General features: G+C 41.9%; 1 protein-coding gene across 4 annotated transcripts in view; it reads left to right on the top strand.

Moving 5' to 3' along the window:
• LOC141110916 (sulfotransferase 2B1-like) overlaps window positions 1-24,576 on the top strand; it is a 394,700-nt gene that overhangs the window by 299,336 nt on the left and 70,788 nt on the right. For 3 of the 4 annotated variants that reach the window (XM_073602704.1, XM_073602705.1, XM_073602702.1), the window contains exon 5: window positions 1,488-2,521. In XM_073602704.1, coding sequence (XP_073458805.1) covers window positions 1,488-1,927 — 440 coding nt within the window. In that variant the 3' untranslated portion in view covers window positions 1,928-2,521. Of the gene's footprint in view, window positions 1-1,487; window positions 2,522-12,224; window positions 12,320-15,925; window positions 16,107-24,576 lie in introns of those variants that run through there. The other variant, XM_073602706.1, reaches the window with a different exon arrangement.

Here is a 24,576-nt window from a genome sequence, read left to right on the forward strand (position 1 = left end):
GCCAACATGTACTGTGACATATTGAAGCAGAGCATGATCCCCTCTCTTCAAAGACTGGGTAATAGGGCCATATTCCGACATGATAACCACCCCAAACACACCTCCAAGACGACCACTGTCTTGCTAAAGAAGCTGAGGTTAAAGGTGATAGATTGGCCAAGCATGTCTCCAGACCTAAACCCTATTGAGCATCTGTGGGGCATCCTCAAATGGAAGGTGGAGGAGCGCAAGGTCTCAAACATCCACCAGCTCCGTGATGTCGACATGGAGGAGTGGTAGAGGACTCCAGTGGCAAACTGTGAAGCTCTGGTGAACTCCATGCCCAAGAGGGTTAAGGCAGTGCTGGACAATAATGGTGGCCACACAAAATATTGCCACTTTGGGCCCAATTTGGACATTTTGACTTAGGGGTGTACTCACTTTTGTTGCCAGCGGTTTAGACATTAATGGCTGTGTGTTGAGTTATTTTGAGGGGACAGCAAATTTACACTGTTATACAAGCTGTACACTTACTTCTTTACATTGTAGCAAAGTGTCATTTCTTCAGTGTTGTCACATGAAACGTGTTTTGCTTGCGTCTATCTAGCAAGGTTACTGTGTGGTATAAGCAAGGAAGCTGAACCTTCTGCAGTGTGTAAATGTGCTTTTACTATACAAAGATGCTGTACATACAAAACTATTACAATATTAGGAATACAATACAAGACTGACAGATATCTATAACAAGCAAAATGCCTAGCAAATGAACAGCCTATGGTCTATAACAGTACAAATACACTTAAAATTGACTTATCTTCTGTTACTGTATGTTCGTGATCTCCATTGACAACGATTCTTCTGGAGACCAGGCACCTCCTTGTATGATGAGTGGCTTCTGATCCTAAAGCAGGAAGGAGAATTGATTTATGTAGAAGGTTTGGGAGGGCAAACTACACCAGCAGTTAGGATACGGGTGAAACTGGCTATTGGAAAGGGATCAGGATTTATGACAAATGTTTTGGTATCAGAGTTACCCGAAAATATTCTTGGGATGGATGTACTTCAAGGTCAGTCAATTTAGACTGAAAGAGGTACATTCACATTCGGGTATCCTGATAAAGAGTATCTGGTAAGAACGGTGAAGGCTGTGGTCAGAGGTCATGCGAAATGGACCCCTGTCTACATTCCTCCACCAGAGAAGTCAGTCTGTCTCAAGCAGTCCAGACTTCCTGGAGGCCACAAAGAAATTGGGGAGACCATTCAAGAACTGTTGAGAGTAGGGATCCCTAGACCTGCTGTAAATCCTTTCTCGTCTCCGGTGTTCCCAGTAAAGAAACCTGATGGGACATATAGAATGACTGTGGATTACAGAGGTCTAAACAAAGTGGCACCTCCATTGAAGTCGGCTGTACCAGATATGATCTCAATTGTTGAGAAAATTGCTAAAGATGCAGGAGAATATCAAGCTGTGATAGACCTGGCTAATGCTTTCTTTTCAATTTTGATAGACCCAGAGTGTGAAGACCAGTTTGCTATGGTGTGGGATGGCCGCCAGTACACTTTCACTGTGCTTCCTGAAGACTATGTTCATTCTCCAATGATTTGTCATGGACTGATTGCCCGAGATTTAAGTACCCTGAGTTTGAAAGTTACTGTGTTTCACTACATTGATGACATCATGATCTCTGGAACAAAAAAAGATGTAACTGAAGCACTGCACCTGCTGATACATCACATGGAGAACAGAGGGTGGGCTATCGACAAAGACAAAGTCCAAGGACCTGCCACTGAAGTGAAAGTCCTGGAAATGATGTGGACTGGGCCGCAGAGGAAGATTCAAGAGTCAGTTGTGCAAAGGCTCTGTCGCCCCCTACTACCAAGGAAGAGGCACAGAAGTTCATTGGAGTTGTGGGGTTCTGGAGATCGTTCATCCCACATCTTGGACTGATTCTGAGACCTATATATAATGTCACCAGAAAAAAGACTGAATTCTCATGGGGTTCAGAGCAGCGGACTGCATTCCTGGCTGCTAAATAAGCTAAGCAGTGAGACAAGGAGTACCATTTCAGCTGGATGTAGTGGAGCAGAATGGTACCATATCTTGGAGTCTGTGGCAGCCAAATCAAAAGAAAGGACTGAGAGCAATACCCATTGGATTTTGGTCCAAACAATTGACAGGGTCACTGAAGAGATACATGCCCCTAGAGAAGTACCTGTTTGGGGCCTACACAGCACTTCAACATGTAGAGACCATTACAGGAAAGGACACAGTCACCATCCATACTGCATTGCCAATAGCAGGATGGGTGAGAGATAATGGACTGACCACTAGGGCAGCTGTAGCCCAGAACCAGACACTGATGAAATGGAAGTGGTACCTTCAAGAAAGAGGGGGTATTGCAGCTGGGGATGTTAGAGACATCATCATGCTTTAAGATCAGAAGCCACTCATCATACAAGGAGGTGCCTGGTCTCCAGTAGAATCATTGTCAATGGAGATCACAAACATACAGTAACAGAAGATAAGTAACTTTTAAGTGTATTTGTACTTTTATAAACCATAGGCTGTTCATTTGCTAGGCATTTTGCTTGTTATAGATATCTGTCAGTCTTGTATTGTATTCCTGATATTGTAATAGTTTTGTATGTACAGCATCTTTGTATATTAAAAGCACATTTACACACTGCAGAAGTCTCAGATTCCTTGCTTATACCACAAAGTAACCTTGCTAGATAGACGCAAGCAAAACAAAAAGATATAATAAAATATTTACAAAAATGTGAGGGGTGTACTCACTTTTGTGAGATACTGTATCTCTGTTTAAATGGACTTCTATTTAGGTGTAGTGTGGATATTTATAAAACAGAAATTTTATATGAAGGATTATTTATATAATACTTCCTATATGACTTGATTCCATGTATTCCTCACTTCTATGCATGTGTGATTACACTTCTATGCATGCATGATTAATCGCATGTGCGTTTTCTCTCTGAAAATCTGAGTAAAATGGGTAGGTCCAGACATTGTTCAGAAAACAGCGTACTTTAAATAAAAGGTTGATTGGAGAGGGGAAAACATATAAAGAAGTGCAGAAGCTAAAATGATCTCAGTTAAAATGATCTCAAATGCTTTAAAATGGCAACCAAGACCAATAAGACGTGGAATAAAATGGAAAATTACCATTTGAATGGATCGAAGAATAGCCAAAATGGCAAAGACTCAGCCAATGTTACCTGTGAGCACTGTAACAAGTAGAAGATACCTATGTGAAGCCAAGCTATCGGCAAGAAGCCTCCACAAAGTCCAATTGTTGAAAAAAACAACATGTGCTAAGGAGGTTACAATTTGCCAAAGAACATTTTGACTGGCCTAAAGAGAAATGGCACAATGTTTTGTGGACTCATGAAAGCAAGATTGCTCTTTTTAGGTCTAGGGGCCACATACAGTTTGTCAGACAACCCCCAAACACTGAATCCAAGCCACAGCACACTGTGAAGATAGTGAAGCTTGGTGGCGCAAGCATCATGATATGGGAATGTTTCTCATACTATGGTGTTGGGCCTATTTATCACATACCAGGGAGCATGGATCAGTCTAAATACATCAAAATACTTAAAAAGGTCATGTTGCCTTATGCCGAAGAGAAAATGCCCTTGAAATGGGTGTTTCAACAAGACAACGACTCCAAACACACCAGTAAGTGAAGTGATTACCATCTTGATTTCAGACCAAAAAGATTAACATCATGGAGTGGCCAGCAAAATCCCTGGACCTTAATCCAATAGAAAACTTGTGGGGTGACTGTTTCTTAGGAATAACCAAGAAATGCAGCGGAATTGTGGAATGTAGTGCAATCATCCTGGGCCGGAATACCTGTTCAAAGGTGCCAGAAGTTGGTCAACTCCATGCAACAAAGATGTTAAGTAGTTCTTATAAACAGTAGTTATATAACTAAATATTAGTTCAGTGATTCACAGGAAAACTAAATCTTCAAGCATTTTTCAATTTATACAGTAAATATTCGAGTTGGTAAAGAAAAATGCAAGCATTGCTATTTTTTTGGAAAAGCCTAATATTCCTTTTTCTTCTCTTTTGTAAAGCAATAACACATTTGAAAAAATATTCTTCATGTTTTGTTTTGAAATAGACTGTGCAGTGTTCCGAAAGCTTTTGCGTGTATGGATATAAAAGCTATCATAAGGATTTGGAGCTACCATAAAAGTAAATGCAGGTTAGAAATGCACAGAAAAGTGCATCTCACACATATTGTTTAGACACCAGCCAAACCCATGTGTTTCCTTGACCATTTTAGGTAGAGTGAGTACTTTTTGAATGTGAAAAATCCCCTCTCACCATAACCTGTGTGATTATACTGTGTCAAATCCCAGCGTTTATGTTTTGTTTTCTCAAAATCTATGATAGGTTGACATATGCGTTTGTAGTACCAAGTGGAAATCGTGTTTAGGGTGTTATGCATTCAGGGATGTACAGTATGTCCAAAATACTGACTACCTGCATTATAGCATCCAGTACTCTGAATAAAAGAAACAAAGAAGGAAACTAATGCGCAAAACCAAGGCGATCCAAAGAAGCCAAAGAGGACTAAGAAGCCGCCACACATACGGCAGTGTTCCCACACAGAAAAACAATAAGGTAAATAGAGATATGTGGCGCTAACTCAAAGTGCATAAATGTGATGAAATAAATATAATCCAATTCTTCAAGTAAAGTGCATATGCGTAAAGAGCAAAATCACATAAATAAAATGACTAAACATCCATTAAATTAATAAGAAGTGACATTGGATAAATAACAATGAAAATTCATGAAATATGACATCAAATAAATAAACAAATCCAAATGAAGGTGAATAAATCCAAAAATAGTCTAAAAGTGCATGAAGATGAAAAAAAATCACACGCTATAAAAATAGCCCCAATCGATCCAATTAATGTAATACAGTTCCAGCGTGAACAAAGTGAGTCTTCATAAAACAGTTAGTGCAGAAAATAGATGAAAAAAGTGCAAGTGGAAACGATGATAGGTGACAGATTCCTCTTTATAACCGTACTCCGTGTTGCGCTACGCGTTTCCCCCAGCCTCTCACCTCTAGCAAAGACCCCTAGAGTCAAGTCGAGACTGCAATCAGGAAGTGGATGAAACACCATCAATCAATCAGTCTCCTCCGATTATCACAGGTCTGGCAAATCTCCAGTGGAAGGCCTCAAGTTCGGCTTATGATCCAGGAGATATAAAAAGTGGAATTAAAAAACTGAGACTCCAACTATTTCTGGTATGAGGATTTCTTCTTTAAACAGATATGCGGCATTGCTATGGGCGCAAATTATGCGCCGAGCGTAGAGAAAGACAAGACAAGACAAGACAAAACTGTACAACAAAAGAAATGTTTATGAAGCAGGCGAAATTAGTTGGAGAGAGATTTGTGCAAAAAGGTTACTGTCCGGAAGTCATTGATGAAAGAATAAGAGATGTGTTGGCGGTGGACAGAGAGAAGTTAATACAAGACACAATTAGAAATACAGAAAATAATAATACTATATCTCTTGTTATGGACTTCAATACCCAAAACAAACAAGTCAAAAGAATTGTTAGAAAATATTGGGACATTATCAAGGCAGACTGCCATCTCTGTGTTATCCTTCCCGAGAAGCCCAGGTTTACCTACCGGAGGGCTCCAACCCTCAGAGACCACCTAGCAAGAAATGTGCTTGATCCACCTACCAAGAAAAACTTTTCCTTTTTTGAAGGGAAAGGTTACTATCCCTGTAAAAATGTTACACTTGCCCTCACACTAAAGAAAGTAAGAAAAAGAAGAAGTTTAAGCTTTTTCTCTACAGTGACGTCAAAAGAGTATCCAATAGAGGACTTCATATCATGTCGGACTGAGGGGGTGGTTTATTTATTAGAATGCCCGTGCCGGATCCAGTATATTGGTAGAACGAAAAGGGAACTTTGGAGGAGATTGAGGGAGCATGTCCAGAATATTAAAAAGGGGTTTGTTAAACACAGCCTGTCAAGACATTATGCAGAATTTCACAATAAAGACCCCTCATCCCTTTTGGTTTGTGGCATTGAAAAATATAAACCCTATTGGAGAGGAGACAATAAAGTGATTAAAATTAGCCAGCTTGAGTCAAAATGGATACATGAAATATGGACTTTGTGTCAGGAAGGGCATGCCAGCACCCAAGATGGCTGCCGAAGAAGATGACCTGTTACCTCTGCCTGTCAGGAAGGACATGCCAGCACCCAAGATGGCTGCCGAAGAAGATGACCTGTTACCCCTGCCCCTGTCAGAATGCCATTGGTGCACACGCACCCTGTGACAGCTTTTGACACCCAAACAGGCTACTTAAACTCAGTCAGTTTCCAGACTCAGTGCTGTCTGCTCTACAGCATTCCTTGTGTATCTTGCAATTACCTACCTGACTTCTGTTCCTGTTGTGACCCGGCTTGCTTCCTGACGTTCCTGTTTCCTGCCTGCATCCGACCCCGGCTTGTCCTCTACTCCGCACCTGCCTGCTCCTTCTGCCACTTCGCTGCCAGTTTGCTGACGACCCAGCCTGTAATCTGATTCCGCTCCCGCTTCAGCCTCTGTTCCTGATATGCCCGTTTGTGTATGACCCGGCCTGCCTGTACCTGCCTTCTCTTCAGCCTCAAGGGTGCCACCATCCCTTCTGTTGCACCTGCACTTCTGCCTGTGGGGACCGGTTGTCTACTCGCTCCAGATACCTGCCTACCACTGCTCTGGGATTCCTACAGACACCTCTACAGCCCGGCCGAGTGCTCCGATCCAGCTCCAGGTTCAGCGATCCCGCCAGGCACTCGTGCGACTCTGCATCTCGGTGCTTCCTGTCAGCTCTTTCAGGGGCTCTAAGTCAGAGTTGTAAGAGAGGCCGTCCTCTGCATATCAGGCTCCATCACCAGGTACGTGACAGTAGCAGACAGCCATCCTGGATTGGCCTGCTCCCAGTGATAAGAAAGGTGTCCAACGTTTCATGGGGTTTGCAAATTTTTATTGAAAATTCATCAGAAATTTTTCTGCAATTATATCCCCCATTACAAGTTTAACCAAACAAGGTACAAGATTCTCTTGGTCTCTGGAAGCTCAGAAAGCTTTTGACACCCTAAAAAGACTTTTCACATCTGCATCTGTGCTGAAACACCCTGACCCAGCCTTGCCCTACGTCTTGGAAGTAGACGCCTCAGAAACAGCGGTCGGAGCAATATTGTCTCAGAGGCAGGGAGTTAAGGCTCTACTGCATCCAGTTGCTTTTTTTTCCCGCAAGCTGTCAAATGCCAAAAGGAACTACGATGTCGGAGACCGTGAAATTTTGGCCATCAAAGCCGCCCTGGAGGAATGGAGGTACCTTCTAGAGGGGGCCGTACACCCAATCTTGATCTATACCGGTCATAAGAACCTCGAGTATTTAAGAACAGCAAAAAGATTGAAACCCCGACAAGCCAGGTGGGCACTATTCTTTTCTAGATTCACTTTTCACTTAACGTTCAGGCCCGGATCCAAGGATGCAAAGCCCAATCCGTTATCACGCATGTTGAGCAAATCTGAAGAAATCTCACCTCCAGATACCATTCTATCCCCTGGGAACTTCCTGTTACTTCAAGGAGAGTTAATAAAACAAATTAAACAAACTCTAGTAAGGAACCCTTCACCAGCCGGGGTCTCTCTACTGGCAAAGGATGGGCTACTTTGGCATGAAGACAAGGTCTTTGTGCTGGAAGACCTCCGAATGGCCATCCTGGTGCGATGCCATGATCATGTGCTGGCAGGTCATTTTGGCATTGGCAAGACAACTGAATTAGTACAACGGACATTTTGGTGGCCTGGGGTGGAAAAAGATTGTAGGAAATATGTGGAATCTTGCACCACTTGCATCCGCAATAAAACCAGCAGATCCAGAGCCTGAGGTCTGCTAAAACCCTTACCTGTCCCCAGTAGACCTTGGAAGATGATCTCAATAGATTTTATTGTACAACTTCCCCCATCTGAGGGCCACAACACCATTTTTGTAGTTGTCGATAGACTATCTAAGATGGCACACTTCCTGCCCATGAAGGGCACACCATCTGCTCGAGAAACAGCTCAAACCTTTGTCAAGGAGATCGTAAGGCTTCACGGGATTCCCGGCAATATTGTGTCTGACTGTGGGGTGCAGTTTACATCCAGATTCTGCAGAGCCTTATATGATTCACTTGGGATTGAACTTTCATTTTCTTCTGCATATCACCCACAAACGAATGGGCAGACAGAGAGGACTAATCAAACCCTCGAACAGTACCTGAGATGTTTCTCCTCATTTTCTCAAGACGATTGGGCTTCTCTGCTTCCCCTGGCCGAGTTTTCTCTTTTAACAATTTAGTACACTCTGCTACAAAGCAATCTCCATTTTTTGCAAACTACGGTTTCCACCCTTCTTTTTTGTCTAATACAATTCCAGATTCCCCTGTACCAGCTGTTTCTGAAACTATAAATTTCTTCAACGCCAATAACAAACTGCTACAGGAAACAATGGCCAAGACACAGGCATACAGTAAGGAAGTTTTTGACAGGAAAAGAAGGGGAGAATTGATCTTGAACCCTGGTGATGAAGTGTGGCTAGCAACTACTAATTTGAAACTGGCTTGTCCCTTGAAGAAACTGGGCCCTAAATTTATAGGACCATTTCCGGTGAAGAGACAGATCAATGAGGTTGCGTATGAATTAGAGTTGCCTGAGTCATTTAGAATCCACCCTGTGTTCCACATAACCTTGTTGAAACCTGCCATTCCTGACCCCTTCCCAGGACGAAGTTCCGCCCCGCCTGAACCTGTAATTATTGACGGGGAGGAAGAGTTTAAGGTGGAAACAATCTTAGACTGCAGGAAGAGAAGAAATCAGATCCAGTACCTGATAAAATGGAAAGGGTATGGGCCAGAGGACAACTCCTGGGAACCTGAAGGTAATATCCATGCCCGAAATTTGGTTCAAGCTTTTAAGAACTCTCATCCTGACAAGTGGGTCAAGTTGGGCATCCAGAGCCTGCCCTTTGGGGGGGGGCAGTGTCAGGAAGGGCATGCCAGCACCCAAGATGGCTGCCGAAGAAGACGACCTGTTACCTCTGCCTGTCAGGAAGGGCATTCCAGCACCCAAGATGGCTGCCGAAGAAGATGACCTGTTACCCCTGCCCCTGTCAGAATGTCATTGGTGCACACGCACCCTGTAACAGCTTTTGACACCCAAACAGGCTACTTAAACTCAGTCAGTTTCCAGACTCAGTGCTGTCTGCTCTACAGCGTTCCCTGTGTATCTTGCAATTACCTACCTTACTTCCGTTCCTGTTGTGACCCGGCTTGCTTCCTGACGTTCCTGTTTATTGCCTGCATCCGACCCCGGCTTGTCCTCTACTCCGCACCTGCCTACTCCTTCTGCCACTTTACTGCCAGTTTGCTGATGACCCGGCCTGTAATCTGATTCCGCTTCCGCTTCAGCCTCTGTTCCTGACGTGCCCATTTGTGTATGACCCGGCCTGCCTGTACCTGCCTTCTCTTCAGCCTCAAGGGTGCCACCATCCCTTCTGCTGCACCTGCACTTCTGCCTGTGGGGACCGGTTGTCTACTCGCCCAGTTACCTGCCTACCACTGCTGTGGGATTCCTACAGACACCTCTACAGCCCGGCCGAGTGCTCCGATTCAGCTCCAGGTTCAGCGATCCCGCCAGGCACTCGTGCGACTCTGCATCTCGGTGCTTCCTGTCAGCTCTTTCAGGAGCTCCAAGTCAGAGTTGTAAGAGAGGCCGTCCTCTGCATATCCGGCTCCATCACCAGGTACGTGACATTTGACTCCTTTGGGTCATAACGCTGAATTCGACCTCAACTGCTTTATTTTGAATTATTAATTTTTCATTTTCTACTTTTTTATACTACTTTTTTATTCTCCTCCTCTTTGCTGTTACATTCTCCTTCCCTGTTGATGATTTTTTATGCGATTATTACTAGGGTATACCCTATCTGGTTCCCTGTACTTACCTCCTTTGTTTGTGTCGTATGCTTTTATTTCCTCACATTTACCTATAGTGTGAAATTTTTTTATCATTATCACTATTTATCCACAAGATGGCAATATAGGCGAATTAGAACAAGTATTTTTGCTCATGATTATGTTTCATTAACAAGATTCCATTTTCTTACCACTAGATGTCATCTGTCTGCCAGGTTTTAAGGTGTTTCTTGATGAATCACCACCAGATGGCGCTGTCTTATGGAGATTTTATATAGGCTTGTTTATGTGTTTTTCTTTTTCTTTTTTACATTTTTTATTTGGATTTGTTATTAGGGGGTCTTTCTATTATAATTGCTCAGACCTCAAATGGTTATTTATGGGGTCTACTGAGTGAGGATACACCTATTAGTATTCCAATCCAATCTACGGAGTGAGTCTATGCCTATTAGCCCTCATGCACACAGGCTGTTAAAATAACGTTATGAAAACGCCAGTATCTTTGCAGTGATTTTTTTAAACTTTTTTCAGCTTTTTTCAGCGTTTTTGCAATAGCGTTTTTTAGCGGTTTTTAGCGTTTTTTAGCGTTTTTCCGCATTAGCGGTTTTTAGCTTTTTTTTTTTTTTCAAATTTTTTTTTTTTTTTTCAATGGATCAAAAACGTTAGAAAACGTTGGTGAATGACGTTTTTGAGCGTTTTTGAACGTTTTTCAGCGTTAGAGCGTTTTTACAGCTGAAAAACGTCTCTCAGAACCCACTGGTCCTGGGTTTTTTTTACAGCTAAAAAACGCCTATGCCACTTGCAGCTCAAAAACACCTAGGTGGGCATGAAGCCATAGACTAACATAGACAGGCCTTTTTAAGCTGCAAAAAAAGCTCAAAAAAGCAGCTGTAAAAACGTCCGTGTGCATGAGGACTTAGTATCCCAATCCACTTTGCTGATTAGGAACGGACTATATAAATAGACACCTGATGCATGACTCCATTACCCTGTGATAAAGTCACGTGGGCACACGTCAGGGAAGAGTCAGGTGTCATCACTTCCAGCTGCAACCGGAAGTACTGAGATCTGTGCTGTTCATTTTATGCTGTATATGTAAGTTACTATGTTGTTTTGAATAAACCTGTTTTGAATACTGCACAATGGGGATACTCCTTTCTATTGCATGCCTCCACCCAACTTGCTGAACTTGAGGCCTTCCATTGGAGATTTGCCAAACCTGTGACGATCGGAGGAGACTGATCGATTGATGGTGTTTCATCCACTTCCTGATTGCAGGCTCGACTTAACCCTTTGCTAGAGGTGAGAGGCTGGGGGAAACGTGTGGCGCACCACAGAGTACGGTTATTAAGAGGAATCTGTCACCTATCATCGTTTGCACTTGCAGTTTTTTCATCTATTTTCTGCACGAACTGTTTTATGAAGACTCACTTTGTTCACGCTGGAACTGTATTACATTAATTGGATCAACTTGTGGCTATTTGTATAGTGTTTTTGCACTTTTATGCGATTTTTGTTATTGCATGCGACTTTTTTTATCATGTGATTTTTTTTTTTTTTTTTTTTTTTTTTCTAAATTTGTGATTTTTTTTTTTTTTTTATCTTGATGCACATAGACTATTTTTGGATTTATTCACCTTCATTTGGATTTGTTTATTTATTCATTTATTTGATGTCATATTTCATGAATTTTCGCTGTTATTTATCCAATGTCACTTCTTATGAATTTAATGGATGTTTAGTCATTTTATTTATGTGATTTTGCTCTTTACGCATATGCACTTTACTTGAAGAATTGGATTGTATTTATTTCATCACATTTATGCACTTTGAATTAGCGCCACATATCTCTATTTACAGTACTCTGAATAGCAGCCACATATTTCATCCTGTAATAGATTTTGAAAGACAAGACAAAAATAGCAGGATTTGACACACATGGACTAAACACAAAGTGTACATGCAGCATTATCGAAAGCGTTACTGTATACAAAGCACCTGGAACACTTCAATAGTACAGTGAGTAAAATGGTACATAATATAACTGGATACTAATATTTATAGGTAAAGTTGATCCAGGGAATATATATAGCATTGTAAAATGTTTTTTTTTTTTTTTTCCTTTTATTGGTTGAACTGGATGGACTTGTGTCTTTCTTCAATCAAACTAACTATGTAACTATATCTGATTAATATGTTCATAGTTTATTTGCCTTCCATGTAGTTATATACAGCTCATGGTTTGATCATGTGAAAGGATGGATGCAAATGAAGACAAATAAGAACTTCTTTTATATCACTTACGAGGAACTTCATCAGGTAAAGGGTCAGAATTATTATATTTGGGGTCCTTTCTGTGATGATTAGCTTTTCAATACAATTCTAATCGAGACTATGGTCCCCCAGTCTTTTTACTTAGGTAGCAGTTACAGTGCAAGTTTTAGTACTCTGTTAAAATAGAATGCATACCAGAGCAGTCTTGTGGGAAGATTTAATTGCCATAAAAGACTGTGTCAACCAAAGAACTGACATCAACACATGTACAGACACCTGAGCCCAACAAGCCCAAGATGGCTGCTAGGAGTCAAACTGCACATGGGTCTACACAGAGTGCCTGTGGGTGGACTGACAGAGAACTAGAGTTGGGCGAACAGTTCGAGCAGAGCAAAAGTTCGGCCCAAACTTCACCTCTTTGCCCATTCGGCGAACACCCGATTTTGCAGGGCGCTCGTAGGATATTCGTCCGCTGAGCCCCCCACGATGCACTGCGCGCTGCACAGTGAATTCTAAGCCCTGATTGGGCAAAGCTTTGCCCAATCAGGGCACAGTGAATAGCTGGATGTTAAGGAGCGGTCCGGAAAGCCTCCAGGTCTGGTATGGATTTTAACCGTTTCCGGACTGCTTCACGTACATTTACTATGGCAGGGCGGCCCGGGTACGCAAAATCACGTACCTGTAAACAAAGTGCACCTCTGATCTGTTAGGGAGGAAACGTGAGAGATCGTGTTTCATCCAAGCTGAATCATGATCTCGCTCTTCCTCCAGTGAATCCACTCCCCCCACATTTAGAAACACCTTCCAGGGAACACATATAACCCCTTGATCGACCACTAGTGTTAACCCCTTCCCTGCCCGGTCATTTATACAAGGATCAATGCATTTTGTTTTAGCACTGATCACTGTATTCGTGTGACTTAGGGTCAGATTTGTCAGCAGAAATGTCGCAGTCCCACTAAAAAGCGCAGATTGCCACCATTACCATTAAAAATAAAAGTCCCTAAATCTATCCCGTAGTTTGTAGACGCTACAACTTTTGTGCAAACCAATCAATATACACTTATTGGTATTTTTTTTACCAAAAATATATAGCAGAATACATATTGGCCTAAATTAATAAAGAAATGTAGTTTTTTACATTTTTTTTTTTTTTTTTTTTTATGCATCTGTATTATAGCAGAAAGTAGAAAATATTGTTTTTTTTGTTTTTTTTCAAAATTGTCGGTCTTTTTTTGTTTATAGCGCAAAAAAAAAAAAAACCTCTAAAAATAAGAAATCTCTACTATTTGTGGGAAAAAAAGGAGATCAATTTTGTTTGGGTACAACGTTGCACGCCCCCGCGCAATTGTCATTTAAAGCGATGCAGTGCCGTATCACAAAAAATGGCCTGGTTAGGAAGTGGGTAAAACCTTCCGTAACTGAAGTGGTTAAGGGGAACCCCACGCCAAAAAAAAAAAGTGTGCCCCCCCCCAAATCCATACCAGACCCTTATCTGAGCATGCAGCCTGGCAGGACAGGAAGGGGGGACGTATGAGCGTACCAGGCCACGTGCCCTCAACATGGGGGGGTGCTTTGGAACAGGGGGGGCTCTGCATGTTGATGGGGACAATGTCCTCATCCCGACAACCCTGGGTGGTGGTTGTGGGGGTCTCTGAGCAGGGGGCTTATCAGAATCTGGAAGCCCCCTTTAACAAGGGGGCCCCCAGATCCTGCCCACAATGTGAATGAGTATGGGGTACATTGTACCCCTACCCATTCACCAAAAAAAAGTGCCCCCCCGCGCCTGCCACACCGCCGGACCTGAAAAAAAAAATATGCTCTGGCGGCACCGAGTGCCGGCTCTGCCATTTGACAGTTCTTAAATGCACTGGTCAGTGATATCAGAAGGGGGCGGTGCCACCTGGTGATCTGCTGGGCTGCATGCTCAGGTAAAGGTCTGTTACAGATTTTGGGGGGGACCCCACGCCATTTTTTTTTTTGGCATGGGGTTCCCCTTACAATCCATACAGACCTGAAGGGCCTGGTATAGATTTTGAGGGGGACCCCACGCCAACTTTTTTTTTTTTTTTAAACATTTTTGTATTGCCGGCAATGGTACTGTATTTCCAGCAATTTAAACGGCAATTTCAGTTTTGCTCCAGCGGGTTCCATACACGGTGCAGATGCGCCACTTTGGGGGCAGACTAAGAGGACCCCCCAGGCACTATATTTAAAGGGAGTTTTCCTTTTTATTGTTTCACTTTAGGCATAATTAAAATCACTGCTCCTGTAAAAACGATCTTTTAAAAAAAAATGTTTGCATTGATACATGTCCCCCCAGTGCAGTACGCGAGCCCTCATACCCTTTTTATGGCCAGTGACTTGCATATAAGCCTTCAAAATGGGGACTTTTGATTTTTCAAATTTGGTTCCCATGGACTTCAATGGGGTTAGGGTCCGAACTTTTGCGATGTTCTAGAGTTCTGGCGCAAACCGAACCGGGGGTGTTCGGCCCAACTCTATAGAGAACTAATTCAGCAGTAATTTCCATTTCATAAGTTTCACCAAAGACAGGGATCCATAGAAAACAAGTGGAGAAAAAGGAAAGGAGATAGTGTGGCTGATGAGAGTAAAAGACAAGAAAGAGGTAAAGTCATATGACAATACCTCCCATAAGCCATTTTTTAATAAGCCCACCCAGGCTCTAAGCCCCTAAAAGAGCACCAGACATAGGCTGGTGACATACACTATAGATTTCCTTACACATAAACAGAACAAAAGGTTGAAACGCTTTATTAAGACAACCTTTAGTAAAGCTGAAATTGAGCAAATCGTGCATTGTTTCAGTACACTGAGGCCAAATGTCCAAAAACAGTGGGAGCCCATCAAATTCCTTGAGAAAGGAACCAACTTTTCATGGTGGCGATCCCACTAACTCCCCCCCACCCCACATTAATGATTAAACTCTCTACTATTTTTTCAATTATGATTATTCTGTCTTTCTTATTATCATCATCAGTCTATCATTTCTTGAATCACATGATTCATTGAAATGACACAACATTTAAGGTTGATATGTAAATATAAATGTACTCATGTACCATGTAGCAGTATGACTGTATCTGGTACTTGAATACTTGCAATTGATGATTTGTTATTAAAAAAAAAAGAAGGAAAATAAACTAAGTGAACTGTTTTTAACTTCACTGTGACCCACAATAAATGTTTAGGCACTCCTCAGGCTTACAAGGTCCAGTAAGTTGGATGCCGCTGACTAGTGAGGGTGCAGGCTGGGGATAGGTTTGTCCAGACCCAAAACACACTGTAGAAATAGAAAGAAAAAGCCCGGCCCCCCATACCTCTCCTGGCCCGCTAGGGTAGTAGTTAGCAGGTAAAACCAGCCTCAATTCGATACATCCAACCATTCTCCAATATGTTTCACCCCACCCTTTCTATTTTTACAGCGTGTTTTTAACTACAGTTATCAGGCAATATTTATTGGTATAATGTACCAATAAATTGAACACAGAGTACCCAGGTTCATGCATTAAAGGGTTGTCTTTTTTTGTTTGTTTCAAACTATAGACATATGCTGCATTTAAATTAATGTTAAAGATGCAATGCTTTGGAAAATGGATACTTCTACTAATGATTTTGCTCTTTTTCCAGGATCTTAGAGGAAGTGTGGTAAAAATTTGTGAATTTTTGGGGAAAGAATTACATGAAGCACAGACTGATTTAGTTGTAAACAATTCATCTTTCAAAGCAATGAAAGAGAACAAGATGTCCAACTACACTTTACTTCCTCAGGATTTTTTAGATCAAACCAAAGGTTCTTTTATGCGCAAAGGTAAAAATCTAATTTAATATATGCTGTCATTGTTAGCACCATCATTTTCATGCACTTTTCATGATTGTGGTTTATACAAAGAAATATGAATACTGGATGTCAGATGGATGATACAATATACCACATTTCTAATATAATTGAAGACAAAACAAAAAAAGTGACTTTAACGGTACAGAATGTATCAATGAATATAATCACCTGTAGCTTTCTTTTCGGGGGAGGGTGTTATGAGAAATGGCCCTCCCCAAACAGGATATTACGCTCAACCTGTAGGTAAATAAGAGAGCCAGAACCTTCGCTAAGTGGAAGAGTTTGTTTGATAATAAATTGGCAGTGCATCCACCCAGAACAGGGCCTCTGTATGCAGGGGGGAATTCCCTTCCTGGGAAATTACCATTAATTTAATCAAAGTAGTTGGAAGAAGAGAAACCACTGCAACCAACATATAACATTAACCATAGGTATATAGAAACACATCAGTATAGCAATAATACAAACTTTATATAATAAAAGGTTAATAATAGTACGTACATCCAATGTACAAACTGGTAATACCAACAAAGGGCGCAGAAGACACTTCCAGATGAATGTTGTATCAAAGTCCAGTTGCAGAGGACTCCGAGGATGATCACGATGTGGTGTCCATCTTGGTGTTGAATATCTGAAGATAAAATCAGTGATGATGGAGAGATTTTCCAACCATTGTCCAACCAGCCTGTAATGTAGCCTCTCACCAGCAGAAACTGTAGTGTGACACTAGAACTCAGGGTCAGTCCATCTACTCTGCCTCTTAGTTCCTAGTAGCTTCTAATCTGCCATGCAACTGGGCTAACTACATGTGGGTAACCCTGCTTTAGCCTTAGCCTATAAGGGACAGGGTTAAAGTGTCAATAAACACATTTGCATTGGTCACAAGATCAATAGCCTATTACTCAGTGTGGAATATGTGGGTAGTACTAACTGCTAGAGTGCAATGAATTCTGCACACATCCTTGTGCCTGGAGCAACAGAGTCGATTGGTGCTCTTGTCATGTGGCTTCATGTATAAAAAGAAAAACGGGATCCAAATATTATATAAAAAATGTAAAATAAAGGCTATAGGCATAACAATTGGATACCATAATTAAGAATGTTTGTTAAAATAAAGATTTTTATTAACTCATAGCGAAAGATGGAGTTTATCACCCCACCTGATACACCTGCAGCCTCTAAGTCAGCATGCCTAGAATAAACTCTTCCTGCCCAAACTACAGTACAATAAATTATCCATAGGCGACGCTTTTAAAGTCTTTACAGGTTACTAGTTTAGAGTTACACAGGAGGTCTGGTGTTAGAATTATTGCTCTTGCTCTGACGTTTGTGGCGATACCTCACGTGTGGTGCGATCGCCGTTTACATATGCATGCAGGACCTATGTGCACATTTGCATTTGTGCATGAGCATGGGGGAACAGGGCACATTTTAAAAAATTATATATTTTATTTTATTTTTTACACTGTACTGAAAAAGAGCGCAAAAAAGAGCGCTAATAGCGGCAAACAAGCGTTAGCAAATTCGAAATCAGTGCTAATTAGCAATTCTGCGTATATGCAAATGCCAATTTCTACTAAGTTATTATATAACACTGCACTGTAACCATGATCCATGTATGTGAAAGATCACATCTCACATAAAAATGTTTCTTTCACATATGCATCTATTGATGTATATTGCAATTAGTATTCCTATTTTTTTTCCTTCTTTTGCTAACGAATGCAGTTATGAATGATTATTACTTAGTAATGTCTGTTATTCTGTAAAGTTACATGTATTAAACATTTAGGTTACCTATTTATTGTATGTTGTTTTTTTTTCATGTTTTTTATTTTTTAATTTAGGTGACCATAAAGCGGTAATTATTTATGTTCATAATACTACACTATTATGCAGGTCTCGTACTTAGCACAATGGCTTAGTGGTCTGCTCAGATGTCTCCACAGCACTCACGGTACAAGTTCAAATACCAGCCAGCCTACCATCCACCAGCTGTGTTTATTTTTTCAGTGCACAAGTGAATTAAAATAAACAAACAAAGAAATGTAAACTGCCCGTTAGCTAGTGTGTGGTGTTTGGAATTTCACACCATAATATTATTGAATACTTATATACCATTGTATGCATTTGAAGCGTTAATATAATAGAATCAGCCAAATTAAAGTGCATTGGCTAATTGGCATTCACCTATTTTCAGCATATGCTGCTTTGGCTAATTGTCATTTGCCTTTTTTTCACCAAATCAATCTTTTAGTATCTTTCAGTGGGATTTGAACCCATGAGTCCTTCAAAGCCTGAATTTTTCAAGGTACAAGTGCTGATCACTAGCCTATTGGGCGTAGCACAATCATACATAGAAAATACATTTACTAGTGTTTGATGTTTCTTCTCCCCGAGCTGTCTCTCCTGCCACTGCCGCCTTCTCCCGCTGCTGTGTTCTTCCGCGCAGCCGGTTACCCGCTAATAAAAAAAAAGCCTCTCTTATTCTGTGGCGGTCTTCTGTGGCCATCCGATAACGTCACCCGGAGAGTCCGCTCCATGGCTATGTAAGAGACGCCACACAGTGGGCGACAACACAGTGGAGGAAGACCGCCAAAGAAGAATAGCGGCTTTCTTTTTATTAGCAGGTAACCGGCGGTACAGAAGAACACAGCAGATGGAGGAGACGGCGGCGACAGGAGAGAGGGCTCTGGGAGAATACAGCTCGGGGAGAAGATGGAGGAGGAAGAGACGGGCTATCTTACAATAAAGGACTTGTCAGTGGCTTGTCAGCTCGGGTGACACCAGAGCTTTTTCTGCCCGGTGACCACCTCCAGATAGCCCCTTACGCGCCCTCACTGCTTTCACTTTCACACAGAACAGGTGACAGCGCCCCAGCAGTGTGCACAGTCCTCCCTGACCAGCAGTATCTCTATGAAAGGGGGAGGGGGCGGGGGGATGATGTGCACGGCAGCTTTACCATCCCTTCAGCGGCTCCACTATCCCGGCCAGCGGCGGCTCCACTATCCCGGCCAGCGGCGGCTCCACTATATCAGCCTGCAGCGGCTCCACTATCCCGACCAGCGGCGGCTCCTTCTACAACCCAGGGACATGTGTGCAAACTGCACACCTGACCCTCTGTAAGTTGAAGCTGCTCTTTGGCATCAGCCTCTCTGTCCACTCTTCTGTCCTCATTTCTGTCCTGTGAAGCATGTGGTACTTAACTTTGCACCTTTATACATAGAGAATTCTTGAGCCTTGCACCCTGTACATAGCGATCCTTGCACCCTGGCTGTACATAGCGATCCTTGCACCCTGGCTGTACATAGCAAACTTCTGAGCCCTACACCCTGTACATAGCAAACTTCTGCACCCAGTTTGTATCACATTCCTGAACGCTGTACTCTGTATTTAGTGTACTTCTGAACCCTGTGCATAATGCACTCATGGTGTTTAACAATGCCTTTGTATGGCCCTCCCATTGACAGCGCAATTCGGTCACACCTACCCTTTAATGCGGTGTGCTCTCCCCCCTGTGGGGGGGTTGTGGTGGGGTCGTGGTTGAGCCTTGGGTGACACCATCAAGTGCATTGTGGCAGGTTAGTCAGGAGAGAGGCTTATGCGCTACCCTGCCAAGTGGGACACCATGGGACACCATGTCTTACCGCACCAGGTGACAACAACCCTAGTGATGCCACTGGGACTTGTCAAAAACCAGCTATTGAATTTTTTACATTTCACTGCTTTTTTTGGTGAACGGGTAGGGGTACAATGTACCCCATACCTATTTACATAGGGGGCAGGATCTGGGAGCCCCCTTGTTAAAGGGGGCTTCCAGATTCTGAAAAACCCCCTGCCCGCAGACCGACAACCACCGACCACCGGGAAGAGGCGCTTGTCCCCATCAACATGGGGACAAGGTGCTTTGGGGCATATGGCCTGGTAGAATTCTGAAGGGGAGGGTGCTCTCTCGTCGTCCCCCCCCTATCCTGACCTCCAGGCTGCATGCTCGAATAAGGGTCTGGTATGGATTTTGGGGGGCCCCACATCATTTTTATTTACATTTTGGTGTGGGGTTCCCCTTAGAGTCCATACCAGACCCGATGTTTTTATTGATTTTTAGAATTCCACACCATAATATAATTGAATAAATGCATACCATTGCATGCATTTGAAGAGTTAAAATATGGAATAAACCAAACTGATGTGCATTGGCTATTTATGCTGCTGAGTACAATGCACGCTTTCAGGAGGTGATACTGTCAGTGGGATTTGAGCTCATGGTCTTGAACCTTTGCGGGCAGCAGGGCATACCACTATGCTACAGAGCTGAGCACATACCTACAAAGAAAATACATTTACTAATGTTTGATTCTATACAATAATGTTTTGCATTTCAGGCATTAATATTATAGTAACAATCATGCTGATGTGGCATTGGCTAATAGACCTTCGCCTCTTTTCAGCATATGCTGCTGAGTCTAATGCAAGCTTTTAGTAGGTGATACCATCTGTGTGATTTTGCAGCCATTTGAGCACAATTATATTGAGAACATGAATTTACTAGTGTTTGATGGTGGGACTACTTTATATTCTAGGTATAATAGTACTCAGTACAGTGACTTAGGCCCCTTTCACACTTGTGCGACCTGAAAGTTGCACGATTTTGATGCGACTTTAAGCAATGCCTGTGTAATCTTGAGGTCTATGGATGCAGGAGTCGCAGGGAAAGGCGCGCAATCTTTCCGCAATTTTGCTGCGATTCCAGGGAATGCCTGTGTAAACTTGAGGTCTATGGACCTCAACTTGCATCAAAGTCGGACCAAAGTAGTACAGGGACTACTTTAAAGTCGGTGTGACTTGAAGTCGCACAGATATGAATGGTACACATTGAAAATCATGGGGTATGACTTATCATGCGACTCTGATGTCCAAAGTCGCACAAGTGTGAAAGGGGCCTCAGCCCGACTTTGTGATCGATTTCAGAGACATCAGTGCACCTTCCTGCACAGATATCTAGTGAAATCACATAGGTCCCAACTGTCCCTGATTTCGAACAAAGTCCCTCTGTCCCTCTGTCCCTCTTTCCTCCTCATTTGTCCCTCATTTTGTTCTGATCTGTATAGTTGTATATAAAATGCACTTTTTATCTTTCAAAAAGGGTTTCCCAGTGCTAAACCTTTCATCTAAATTTCTAAATTGCTTTGTTTGTAAATTTCCAAAGCCAATCTAAAGGAATATTATTGGTAAAAAAAAAAAGCACTTGGAGGTTTAACTAATAAATATATATATATATATATATATAAAATTTTTATTTTTTTTGGAATAATTCTCCTTTAAGAAGGTGTTTTAGGAGGTGTGTCCTATGCCTACATACTTTTGCTAATAGGTGCCTCTTATACCCATCTCAAAAAAGTTGGGAGGTAAGAAATCACCCCCTGAAGTCGTCCAAAGTAGTGCAGGAACTACTTTTGGGAATCGTGGCGTCGCACCAATTCGGACAGTTCCATTGCCCTCAATAGGCGCCGATTTGGCCTGCAATTTGACATGTCAATTCAAAACTATGTGAACATGGATGAAGTTGCATAGATATGAATGGAAATCATGGGGGACAACTTTTCATGTGACTCTGAGGTCCAATGCTGCATGAAAAGTCATCCAAGTGTGAAAGTAACCTAATGAGATTAATTGATAACACCTTTGAAAAAGGCCCCATTTGCACCCTTAAGGCCTGATTCACACCTGTGCATTTTTAGTGCTTTTTGCATTTTGCAGATTTGCACTAGAGAACGTGTTCCATTGCAAACCATGTTGAGTGGACTGTAGTGCAAATCTACAAAATGCACTAAAAATGCATAGGTGTGAATCAGGCCTAAAATTGCACAGCTTTGCCATGACTTGAAGCAATGTCTGTAATCTTGTGGTGTATGAACCTCAAATCGCATCAAAGTCAAACCAAGGTAGTGCAGGGACGAATTTGCCCCACTTTCAGGATGCACAAGTGACAATAGGGCCAAATTCAAAGGTGTTATCCTTGAATCTCATTCACACTGCTGCAACCTGAAAGTCACACTATTTTGCTGCCACTTTGCAGCTGCAACTTGGCCCCAACTTCTGGGAATGCCTGTGTAATATTGCACCCTCTGTACCTCAAGTCACACTAAAGTAGTACAGGGACTACTTTGAAGTTGGTGCAACTTAAAGTAGCATAGATATGAATGGTCTTATTGAGAATCATGGGGTACAACTTTTCATGCAACTCGGAGGTCAAATTTGCTGGAAAAGTCGCCCAACTGTGAAACAAGTCATATATATTTCAATAGAAAGGAGCTCTCATTTATATTTGAATAGTCCTTACTGATTTACATCAGCAGAACAAATGCAGGAAGTGATGTGTGCACATGGACCAGAAGCAAATGTGTGGTGATGCCAAACAAATCAATGAACCCCACCCACACCAAATCTAACTACCACATCCACCCCTACATTAAGTACATATCCTACACTTACCCGGCAAATCAGCAGCACCTCCTCTTTGCTAAAGAGGGACCTCACCATGTCAGCCTAGATGGAGATCCTGACCAGCACATGAACTTCTGGGTGATTACAATGACTCATTTCAGGGTCAGAAGGTGAAACCACGCTCTTTTGATCGCAGCTGCAAATATTTGATCGCAACCACGATTAGTATTTTTTATTTTCATTTATTTGCAGATATGCACATCTGTATTTCTACATATGATATTTGAAGGTAAACTTAAGGGAGTTTGATAAGAAATGATGTCCCTGGCATAGCAGCAGGTGAATTACAAAGACAAAAAGGCCCAGTTTGAGCCCTAGTTCACACTGACAGCGGGAGGAAATCGTTCAGCTGAACTCACACAATTTCATTCCCGCATGTCAGTCCCAACTGCGGGGGGAATTTCAGAGACATCTGTGCAGGCTTCTGCACTGATATCAATACAAATCACACCCCAAAGTCGCACCAATTAGAACGGTGCAATTACCACCGATCTGACATGTCAAATCGCACCAATGTGAACCAGGGCTGACAAATACAACACTGCCTATCCACTAGTTGAATTCATTACCTGCAATTCTCCACAGCTTTTAAAGATTCCACCTTTATCACTTACTTGCAGGTATGCAGAAGCCTAGGTTTACATTGGAGCAATTTGTCATGCGATTTGAGAGATTAAATCACATGATGAGTCACAGCCTATTGGCAGGCAATGGCACTGTTCCAATGGATGCAACACCGATTTTGCAGCACCATTCCGATTTGCAAAAGTAGTTCCTGCACTACTTTTTCTGCTTACAGGTGTGACTTCAATAGAAATCTGTATGAAGCCACACAGATGTCTAACAAGTAGCACCTGAAATCGCGCTGACCTTGCTACTTTGAAATTGCGCTACATCAAGTGAAGTAGCGCAATTTCAAAGTAGCATCAATGTGAATCAGGGCGGAAAGACTATTTTTTTTTTGGTACACAAACACATAATTATAAGATATAAAAAGAGATTGCACTTCCCCAAAACCACCACCCCCAAAACTAATTAAAAGAAAAAATAAATAAAAAACACCACAACAAGCTCAATACTGTACTTTTATTTTGCCAGCAGAAAAAAATATATACATTTACTGGCTTAAAAAAAAAAAAATTCTACAGGATATATGGTGCTACATTTAGCAAAACAGTTAGCAATTGGGTTTTAAGGGTCCTGCTCATAGGAGTTTACAATCTAAAATTTGTCTAAACCTTAGAGTGGACACAGCTTTAGCTTCAGTGTAACGGGCAACACATCACATTTTTATCTGCAAGATTACAGAAACATACTTAACAGTCATTATTCTTACAAAGCATTCCAACATTATATTAAAAAAGCCACATGTTCAAAATATAACACCTGCCACCACCCCACAAATACATACATTGGTGACCATGTTCTGCTGGAAGGTGCATTGCTCTGTACATGATTAAGCAATGAGATCAAAGAGCAGAAGGTCAGCACATGCTCCCAAGCCATGTTTGCATGGTCAGACAGGAACAATACACATGCAACATTGACAGCATGGCCACATAAACCCACTTTTGATGGAAAAAATGCACAAGAATTTCAGCAAACAAGCCTAGTTGGGCGTTTGCCATCATGCACAATATCATTCCTTCTTCACCACATTTTTTTTTCTTTTGTCAATTCAGTAAACGGACAACACACATATACTGTCAGTACTTAGTGACTGCATCCTTCACATCATATGACCAAACAAATTAATAATATAAAGCACATCTTAATAATCATGCAAATATATCAAAAGACATTCCACTTATCCCTCTTCCAATATTTCCCAGCTTCTTCCTCCCCCATCCCTTTCACATCAAAAAGATAAACAATATACATCCTAGCCAAAAATATCCTCACCGCATCTTCTACAGAAATTAACCTCTTCCTTCCT

Source organism: Aquarana catesbeiana, linkage group LG10 (genome assembly GCF_042186555.1).
Source record: "Aquarana catesbeiana isolate 2022-GZ linkage group LG10, ASM4218655v1, whole genome shotgun sequence".
Classification (NCBI taxonomy): Eukaryota; Metazoa; Chordata; class Amphibia; order Anura; family Ranidae; genus Aquarana; species Aquarana catesbeiana.